The sequence below is a fragment of the Electrona antarctica genome (assembly GCF_951216825.1).
Source record: "Electrona antarctica genome assembly, chromosome: 15".
In the NCBI taxonomy this organism is placed as follows: Eukaryota; Metazoa; Chordata; class Actinopteri; order Myctophiformes; family Myctophidae; genus Electrona; species Electrona antarctica.
The window spans coordinates 20,953,195-20,964,262 of NC_136796.1; the positions used below are offsets into that span (position 1 = coordinate 20,953,195).

Sequence of the window (11,068 nt, forward strand, 5' to 3'; positions counted from 1 at the left end):
AGAAAACAGCCAGGTCACGTGGTTCATGTATTCGCGCGAGCCCATAGACTCCAATGCATTCCGTAACTTCCGGTTGTCACCATTTTAATTGATTGATTGATTGATTGAAGAATGTATTGGAGAATTACAGTACATTTCAAGCACAACTCAATAAAAAACTATTAACTGTGTTCAATTCATCATAACATTTAGAGAAGTACAAATATAAACACTTCTATATAGCCATAAACAGGGAATCATTTTTAAAAAAAATCACCGCACCCAGGGTGCCGGCCCGGTTCCAGCGAGGCGCCCGCGTCCGAAACGGTAGAGAAATTTACCATGTGGGGGTCCCCAGGGGTGTGGGAGGGGGGGGGGAGTTCCAGACCCCCAGGAACACGCCCAGGGGGGCGGGCCAGTTCCGGCGTGCCGCCCCACGTCCGAAATGGTTGAGAAATGAGTTACCGTGCGGCAGTCCCTCTACTGTACCCTCTACTGTACTGTACTCACTGTACTGTCACTGTACTGTACTGGCACACCCGAAAGCATCATATATACAGTTAACATGTGCGTGTGTGTTTGTGTGTGTGTTAGGTTGCGCACAGGTGGTGAAAAACAACCATGTTGTTTTCGTGCTCATACCCAGCCAGCCAGCCAGCCAGCCAGCCACCCACACACACACATAGCTCCGTAAGGGAGTGGTTGCACCACTCAAAAACGTGAGGGGAAAAAGGGTGAGTGGGGCCTAACCTCGCCTCACCAGGCTTTCCACCTCGGAGGAAAGCCTGGTCTCTGTTCCAAAAGTGCCGTGTGAACCAGTCTGGAACGGATGATATCGTTACGTCATCATTGTCATGTTGTAGTATTGTTTTGTCAAAATGGGCAGGGGTGAGGTGGGTTCGGGGAGTGAGGTCAAGTAGTAACCTGACCAGTTTGTTTTGGGAAACCTTCAACACCAATAGTCTATGTAGAAGAGCCGCCATTGGACTGGCCCCATGAAGTGAACAGAGTTGTCGTAACTCTGTCTTACTCTATGGCTCTGGTGTGGAGAGCCATAGAGTAAGACAGAGTTACGACAACTCCGTTCACTTCATGGGGCCAGGCTCTTCTACATAGACTTCTATTGAATGGGGACAACCGGAAGTTTACGGAATGCATTGGAGTCTATGGGCTCGCAAGGCTACACGAACCAGGCTGTTTTCTGCCCCCTCAATGTCTTACTCTATGGCTCTGGTGTGGAGGAGGTGGCGCACATCCCATAGCCCGGGGTGACGCAGTGTGGGTAAAAAAAGAAATAATAATAATAATGTAGCCAAATAAAAAGGCCTATTAAGTTTATGCACACAAATACAAATGTCCATGCAAAATGGTATTAATTTAATGGATACAGTAACAGTAGGAACTACATGTTGTCTTATTAAAAGAAAGAAAGAAAGAAAGAAAGAGATCGGACCAGAGTTATGGACCAGAGCTAGGTCATATAGGCCTACTCATAGTTTGGACTAAATGTTGGAATAAATCCAGTAATTATAGTCGGTAACCCTTTCTTTCGATCATATCCTGGTGGAGACCTGTGTCCCGAGGGGCACTTTTTCTAGTCTATCCTCTGTTTGGAACAGTTGTGTATAAATAAAAGTTTATATCGTGTGCAATGTGTGCTCATTATGGTTTTAAACTGTTAATAAATATTCAAATATGCAAAGTATCTCGTTAAGTATGGACAATTTAAAAATGTATGAAGCAGAAATCATTTTAACCACATGAACCCTTGGTGTCCCTATTCTGGACATAATAGGCAAACATGGTGCAATTTTGTAAACCTTTAATTAAAAAAGTGACAACACATATTTTACACGTTGTGCTATTCTTCATTGAGATATAACATGACTACCATGCCTCAATATTCATAAAAATCAGTTCTCACAAAAGGCAATAATCCAAATTATTTTCTTCATAAAAGCGCAAATCCATGTTGTAATACAGTGCAACATTGAGAGACGGCATACATTTTCTCCTAAATCAGTTAACTGAATATGATAAATCCACACAGGTTTCATGTATTTGCTGCCTAGCCTGCCAGGCAAGGAGCCAGCTTCTTGATTCTGTCCGTTGCAGATCATTTGACGTTAAAAGAAGGAAATTGTACAGCTTGTAGCAACAATATAGTGTATAATTTTGAAGGGCACAAACTGCTTCAACATACGAGCCTGGAATTAACATACAGTCTTCGTGATATGGGCACTGATGACGCGGAGGAGAGAACACACCCCCAGCGTCCCCATCGGGAATCGAACCCAGGATCTTCTAGCTGTGAGGCGACAGCACTACCGACTGTGCCACCGTGCCCCCTATTATTACTACTATTGTTATAATTTTTTGCATTTGGTGAAAATAATTATTTGAACTACAAAATCACTGAATGACCGAAGTGTGGTCTTGAGTGTGAGAAGTTTTTGTTTACACAGAATGACATTTTCCACAACACATGATTCTATAACCCGTATTTACAAAACTGGTGCGTTTCAAATAACAAATTAGATTTGGTCACATTTAATAAAAAAATATTTGGGCATATTGACAAAATATGCCAGCATGTGTCCCCATACACTCAATTCAATGTTTTAGAAAATAGCAGATATACATGTCACATGATATGCTACATGAGCTTGTAGATCGTCTAATTTTGCATTGTTTATCATACAACAAAGTTCAAGTACATTTGTGGTTAAGAAACCTCCAGTTCCCCGTTTTTCTTTTTTAAACAAATCGTACCCTGAATAATAGACATCAGAATGAAAATCAGTTGAGCAACACCTGTCTTACTTTTACAGCAAATTTTGATTTAGTTTTTTTTAATAGCCACAATGCCATTTTGTTTTAGTCATAATGAGTCATCTGAAATGATTTAGTTGACTAAATATTATAAGATTTTGGTCAACAAAATCGACTTTTCATTTAGTCAACTAAAATGTATTTTGGCAGGCGCCTGATTTATACATAAATGTGTGACGAAAATAGTCGACCTACAAGCTTGCTTGTAGATCAGCTATTTTCGGAGCTTGACACCCACAAGTGCAGCAAAGCATAAAATGACTCGTCTTAGTTCTACTGGATCTCTTCTGCACTACTTTTTTTTGGTAGTTTTTATTTGTTGACAAAATTGTATATATATTTTGTCATAGTTTTAGCCACCGTAGCTTTGTTTTTATTCTGTTTTTATTTTATTTTCGTCAGTGAAAAGAGGTAGTCGAAGAACATTTTTCATCATGGTTTTGGTTGGACAACATTAACACTTGCCTCAAACAGTTGCATTGAAAGTATTCAACAAATCTCGTCCAAGCATGGACATTGGAACTGTGGGGCTCACAATGAACGTATGCTCGATCGTTATCCCGTCCATATCAATTACTAACGGGAGTGACAGTGGCTCAACTTGTCGGACTCCGCTGATGCCGTCATGTCGGACGAAGTGCTTACTCAAAGTGCATTTCAGGTCTTTTTGCCGTAAACATGAAATGGTTGCTCCCGTGTCTACCAGAAACCGAACCATTTTTCCCGACACACACAAACTTAATTGCGGCAGCTGCGAAGGTGACGCGGATAGACGAACAACTTTTATTCCGGTGAAAAAGGTTTTTGTAGAAACTGCAGTGAAACCAGGAGGGGCGGTCAGAGTCACCTTGTTGCCTGTGGCGGAGAGGGAGAAAAAATTTCAATGCGGGCACATCATTGTAGGCAAACATTTAAAGAAATTACAGATCTACAAGCTCACAATCTGTTGCACCGTGGCGCGTTGTTAGCTTATAGATCATGCTATGTTTGCTGCGTGACACCTTTTCCGACTGTTTCGTTGATAAATAAAGACAGTTTAATATTGTATCATTTTGTCTATTTGTAAGCCTCAATCATACATACCAGGCTGGCTAACTGATTTCAACATTCCCTTATTCTGCTCCTGCTCCGTGCTGAAGTATCCTTGCTCTTTGTTTACACATCCTGCAGCTATAACCACATAAAGAGAGTTTGAATAACAACCCTTCAAAATGATTGTTATACTGACGGGACAATACATCTGACGTTAACTCAACAGTATAACAGTAATAATACACTAATAGCCTATTAGTACCTTATTCCCTCAGCATAAAGTTGAATAATCAATACATATGGGTTGTTGGAGGCAGAAATATGATTGATCATTTAGAAATAATGTATTAAATAATATGGATTGAATAAGGCAATTATCAAATACATTAAAATAGCTGGGCGTAAGATTCAGTTTGACTAATTTCTGTAAATGTAAAACACCTAGTTTTACAGTTTTTTAAGATATGTGAAGCTACTTAAACCAGGTGCTCAAAGGAGAAAAATATCTAGTAAAACGTGTCAATGGTGTTCACGGATCAAACGGGATCAAAACAAGTGCAAAAGCTTTTATTTATTAAAAAGGCAACCGGCAACTGTTTCGACCTCAGAAGGTCTTCATCTGGGCGAAAACGTTTCACCCTGATGAAGACCTTAAACTACTGTTTAGGTTCACCTTTAATTCATAAAAAAGAGAAATGTTTAGAACACCGATTCTTACAGACAAAAAGACAATACATTCACTGTGAATTTCCATTCAGTTTGTGTTTGAATTTCCATTAAGTTTGTGTTTTTCTCTTGCAAGAACTTGAATGTAAATTTGGAAAACATATTGGATGCCATGAAGTAGAATATATTTGATATTACTTACTGGCTAGTTGGCGTACACATGGACAAATTTGACAATTCATGAAAAGAGAAAACATAAACATATTTAGAAAACACATGATTGCTGTATGTTTGACTCAATACCAGAAAACACAAATTAGATTACCATTTACATTGTATACAGTATGATCAGTGAATACTTTGAGTTCATCTTCAGATTAACTCAAAGTTAGTTGTTTACTTCACAAATTTAGCAGAAAAGGTGAGATTTGTTGTTAGAATGCAATGCAATACAGAAGTAAACTCAATCGCAATGTAATAATTCACTTTGACGTGTGAGACCTTGGTAAATCTGAATACATTGATCAATCTGAACACATTGGAGGACATGAAGTAGAATAGTTGTAATACTCACAGTCTAGTTCACATTCCCGTTCATATTTCATAGAGACAAAACATAATCATGTTCAGAATAATGACAATAACCAGACCAAAACATTACTGATATACAAATAACATATAACCTGAAATATGGAATAATGAAATAATTTAAAGGACAATAACATCACAATAATAACTATAATCTGTCAATTCCCTATAAATATACAGTAAATGAACCGCCATTACAATATATTTTGTGCCAGGGACCCCAGAAGCAAAGTTTTTAGTTTTTCTTTAAAAAATATATACAGTAATATGGTATTCAAAGAGTTACACATGGTTTCACGATTTTCCTAAAATAACAGATCTACAAGCTCATAGTGGACAACTTGTGGCGCGTTATGAGCTTGTAGATCTGCTATTTTTTTAATAGCCAACCAATGTGCTCTATACCAGGGGTTCTCAACGTTTTTGGCCGGGGACCCCCGGAAATGCTTTGGCAATGTCTCGGGACCCCCGCCCCGCACCCTTCCGACCCCCAATATAAATGCTACAATAACCTTAACCCATTTTGGGCGGGAACCCCTTTTGGTGTTTTAAGCATTGTTATAATTTAGCTATTGAAAAATAGCAGATCTACAAGCTCGTAGCGCGCCACCAAGTGGCGCGCTACGAGCTTGTAGGTCTGCTATTTTTGAAAAAACGTGAAACCCCCCCCCCCCCCTTTTTTTTCTTCTTTTTTTTAAATAATTTGGGGACCCCATAAAATAATTTGGCGACCCCCCGAGGGGTCGCGACCCACGGGTTGAGAACCCCTGCTCTATACTATAGGCCTATAGCTAGAATCTAAGACAAATGTTTTCCTGGTCTTAATGGGTTAACTGGTGGGATTTGGCTGAAAATGTAATATTTTGTTATTATGCAAATTACACAATAACTTCAATATAACATTAGACTTGAAATCTAACTCAATGCAGATGTCAATCATAAAACACACAGAAGGAAATGAAGTAGAATAGTTTTGATACTCACTTTCTAAGTCACGTTGACATTCATAATGCATAAAGAAGACAGAAGAAATCATAGTTAGAAAACGGATACTTCACATACATACATACTGGCTAAGTATAGACTAAGGGCTCCATCTTGCGCCACACCTTACATCTTATCCCTAAACTTATTTGCCATTTTTTACTATTTTAAAACATTTAAAAATAGTTCAACTAGCCAATCTACATCGACACGTTGTTAGCTTGTAGATTGGCTATTTGTACTTGCAAGATATAAAGGTATAAAGGACTTCAGTATAAAAGGTATTATTTGGGAGGCTTCACAGAAAAAGCTCAAAATTGGAGTTACAAAATAGCTACATCTAAATTTACAGGGGAATCATGTAAGATCCATTCAGTTTGTGTTCTGCTATTGTGACTTGTGAGAACAATGAAGGCCATGGAGTAGAATAGATTGGATACTCACCAACTAGTCCGTGTTCAAAAAAAAAGGGAAAAAAAGAAAGACAAAGCACATTCATGTTTAGAAAACATATACTTGACATACAGAAAGATTGCTAGGTCATTTACTAAATGTTTACATAAACTGGATTATGGAATACAATAAAATAAAAGGTAAATGAATACTGTATCTTAATTACTGTGCATAATATGCAGTGTCAGCAAGTAACGTTTCAGTTTGATTTGCAAATATCAATTACACTAAAGTTTAAACTTTTTACATTACGATGTGTGATGCGACAGACACTTAATTCATAGTTACTGTTTAGCTTTACAAAAAGGTGAACTCTCCACCACATTAAAATCTTTTTGACAAAACATGCAGATCAAATGTGGAGTGATTAAATGTCAGCATAGAGAAGATCAATTGCATCATTGTATTATTCTATGTCCAATGAAACTTTCACTGATGACGGCAGATCAACTTTATTGTCAAATACTGTAAACCTGTGATATGACAACAAAGTTGATTTGTTATTTGGGACACTGATGATGATTGGGGGGAGGGGTGATATATGGTCTATTACATTTATGGTCCGTTTATGTAAGAATTCATAGGAGATCATGAAATAGATACTCACGTGCTAAGTGATGTTCACATTCCGGATCATAATAAAAAAATATATAAAAAAAGAGGGAGGGAGAGAGAGAAAACGTAACTTTTAGAAAACTTTTGGCAAAAATAAATGTTAAATTACATTAACTTATATAGTGTCTACTGTGATGCTACTGTTTTAGTTACATTAAAAACAGCTGAAGTCTTCACCATGGTAGCACATGGGCCAAACATGCGATATGTGTGATATAGGGCACGTTCGGAAATAGCGCACTGAGCACACTGTGCAATGCAAACTAATAGGCGAGTGCGCTCCAGTGCGGTATTTCTGAACGTGCCCTAAAAGTCAGCTTAGAGACACAATAGCAATAATGTCATCACACAGTACAGTAGAACTGCATGTTAAGACTAAGATAATACATAATAAGTACAACTTAACGTGTTGGATGCTCATGACCTTAATACTAACTGGAGGGATTTAACAGAACATGTACGATTTGGCGTTATTATGCAAATTACACAATAGCCTAACTTTAACATTATGTAAGGACATGTCCGATCTCTTCAGTTAATGGCCTGCTATTGTGATATATTTTATGTCAATTTTAAAACACACCGGAGGACATGAAGAATAGGCTTGATACTCACTTTCTTTCACGTTCACATTCATAATGCATGTAAAAGACAAAAGAAATCATAGTTAGAAAACCGATACTTCACATACATAAAGATGATCATTTACAAACCATGCAAGGCACCAACCAATGTAGTCCCCTGGTTAAAGATATAGAACATATCTTTGCCCTGTGTTTACATAACAAAACAATATACATGTTTTACTCATTATTTCCCATCTATACGAGCAGTCAGCCACTGGAGTGTGTGGTGGTGTTGCAGAAACACAGTGCCCTCTCGCTGTTTGTTTTGCTTCCCCAAAAATGTCTTCCTCCAAGGCTCCACCAAAACAAACAGTGAAAAAACATCAAAATGCAGTGAAATAAAGTGCGTTTCTGCAGGTAAACACCACTACACTGATTCCTCCAGTGGCTGATGTTTACTCAGTAAACAAACCAATATACAGTATAAGACAGTGTATACAGGCTATCTGCACATATCTAAAGTGAAAATGTAATGACCTTTAAGACCTGCTTAATACGAAATTGTCAAATATTACGTAAGAAAGAGGCAAATATTGTGAATATGAAACTAGCCAAGCTTGTTGGATATTTTCTATTTATTTTATCTGTGGAACTGAGTAAAACTAAATGTAATGCCTACAATTCCAAGTGCTTGTCAGAGTGGGGGGGGCCCAGTTCAAATATGATTATTATGTTTGGGAACCCTTGGTATATGATATTTTTTTCTATTGTATTATTATTGTTTAATTCACATATAGGCCAGGTAACATAGTATTCTTTTGCAGTTAAAACTATATTGAAAGCATAGTACCTAAAGAGATAAACATGATCACAATATGCATTATTAGGTCAAGGTTAATAATAAAGTAACTTGACAACAGACCACTTACGATAGCAGCACAATCCCATGGCGATCTCCTGCTCCTTCCTTCCATATTTGACGCCACAGATGTAAACGCCGTCGTCCGACCTCCGGTAGTCTCTGAGCGTTAGAGTTATATTGCCTTTCTTCAGGTCCTCGATGTCCAGAGACAGCCTGCCCTCGTAGCCATCCCTCCCCTCAAAAATCAGGCCGTTCTTGTAAACGTAAATGCACTCCGACTCCCGGTACCACCGGACGATCATGGGCGCCGCGTTGGTCTCGGGAACGAGGCAACACATGAGGGTGACCTCCCTGCCGAACTGACCCACGCAAAAACCTTCGCCTCTAGTGACAAGCTTAAATTTACCTGTGTTTGGGAATATAAAACAATGACTTGGTGACATACAGTATGAAGCAATAACTCACGTTCATTTAAATGTGGTGTAACTAACACCTTATAGCATGACATGACCTCAACCCCACCCCCTAACGCACGCACGCACGCACGCACGCACGCACGCACGTCTTACTAAGAAATTGGCCAAACTTACTTGCGGGCTCTGACCTACGTAAAATGGCCCCTGGGTGTATATTGTGAGCAATTCTTGTCTTAAACTTCACACAGTCTATACAGTTGTGGTTCTCAAAAATAGCTTTGTTTTTGTTTTGTTTTTAATCTTGAAAGTTTTTTTTTTTTTTACATTATTATACACAATATAAAACACAAATCAAACATTTTCAGATGGTGGATCTGTGACCATATCCTTGGCACAAAAACGTTTGTGAACCACTGATTTTGAAGGTCTTCATCATACCTGACCCACAAGGGATCAAAACGTTGTCATCCTTCTAATCTAATAAAATTCCTGTGGGAGCTATGGAACAGTGTGTGGACTACTTCTCCTATAGAATCAGCCCCAGGTCCTCATGGGTTAATAGCACCCTCCGCTCCCAATAGGGTAAGTGCAGACTGCAGTGGACAGATTTCACGCATACCCCAAGACTACTGCAGAGCAAACTAAAAACCTGCTTAGAGTGGCTGGAGACATGCAGCAAAAACCTGAAAAACTGCTGCTATTATTTGTTTCAAAAACCTTGCTAACAAAAAGCTCTATACCAAGCTCCCCGCTATATAACTATTTATAACAGCCAGTTTATCCAAATTGCAATGTGACATAGCTCTGTTTATGCAAAACCTCAGTATTTCCAAAATATTGATCGACTATGGATAGATTAGATCATGCACACAGACGAGAGCATGAAATGTTGAATTAACATGCAAAATGTCTCCAACACTGTAGGAAGTCCACATGCACAGCACCCCATGTCCAATTCAAGTTATCTCTGCCCAGTTGGGGTAGGTTTTTATTAGGCTACACACACTGTTACAGCATGTTCAATTCTGCAGTGGTTCTCAAACCTCTTTTTAATGTTATGGACTCCCCAAATTAATATCTATTTGACCGCAAACACCCATGGGATTTGTGTTCAATCAAACAATTGCATTTTCAAATGGCTGATGTATAGGGGTTAAAGTGGTTAATGCTTGCTTGGGGGCCCCCTGGAGCCCACCCAAGGACTTTGAGAACCACTGTACGTATCATTGTTTTGATGTCAGAAGTAACAACAGATGCAGATCTCTACCCTACTCTGCAAGTTCTATACCAGGAAGTAAGAAACACTAAAACACGCGTGTTGCAACTTGAGAGTGACCTACCACGAACTCTGGACTTCGCCATGTCTCCACCTGTCCTGTGCAGAAAAGAGACGAATTAGCCTACCTCACACTAAACATCCAACATACAATAATTTGTGCAGCATCTTGCAATCTTATTTGTTTTACGGTGATGTCGGATATCAGATACTCGCCCTAACCTGACCCTGGTGATCAGGGTGTGATCACACTGAAACATCCACTAAATAAACATCTACATTAATCATTGAGATATTGAGATTATCTTACCTTTCACTTGTTATGCTTTAGATATGAAAAGCAAAAAGCGGATTTAAATCCAAACAGAGCTTCGTGGCTGCCTGTCAGTTGTCACTTAAGTTGTCACTGACTGAAGTGAAAGTCTTCATTGCAGAACCTCCCACTGGAGGGTTGGCTTATTGACCAGGCTGTAATGCCTCACGTTGGCCAGTAGGTGTCGCCACACCCACAGCATAGGCAATGTCTTGTAAATGCAATACAGTGGAAACAAAACTCTTTATCCTAAAGTGACGCGACACACAGGTGCGGTGCTACCCCATCCTCCCGGTGGGAGCTCCTCCCTGGCAGGTGACTCAGTAGTGACCCAGTGAGAGGATTCAACTGGCATAACAAAACAACTAGGAGAAAATAAGTTCCAAAAAAGACCAGCTGTCTTACACAGCAAGAGGAGAGGATATGCCAAATGAAATGACACATAAATCATTTCTGTAGCCTATATCTGATATAGTTGAAATAGCA

General features: G+C 39.0%; 1 protein-coding gene across 2 annotated transcripts; it reads right to left on the reverse strand.

The window, feature by feature from the left end:
* Positions 1-1,997: 1,997 nt before the first annotated feature.
* LOC306938307 (uncharacterized protein) lies at positions 1,998-10,663 on the reverse strand. 2 transcript variants are annotated; one of them, XM_079522425.1, is made up of 5 exons: positions 10,580-10,663; positions 10,334-10,363; positions 8,645-8,983; positions 3,895-3,975; positions 1,998-3,666 (listed from the first exon to the last, which is right to left on the reverse strand). In XM_079522425.1, the coding sequence occupies exons 2-5, from the start codon at positions 10,353-10,355 to the stop codon at positions 3,278-3,280; spliced, it is 831 nt and encodes a 276-aa protein (XP_079378551.1). In that variant the 5' UTR covers positions 10,356-10,363; positions 10,580-10,663; the 3' UTR covers positions 1,998-3,277. The 2 variants fall into 2 exon arrangements, with proteins under 2 accessions (XP_079378551.1, XP_079378550.1); XM_079522424.1 differs by having other exon boundaries at positions 10,334-10,368; positions 10,580-10,654.
* Positions 10,664-11,068: the final 405 nt, after the last annotated feature.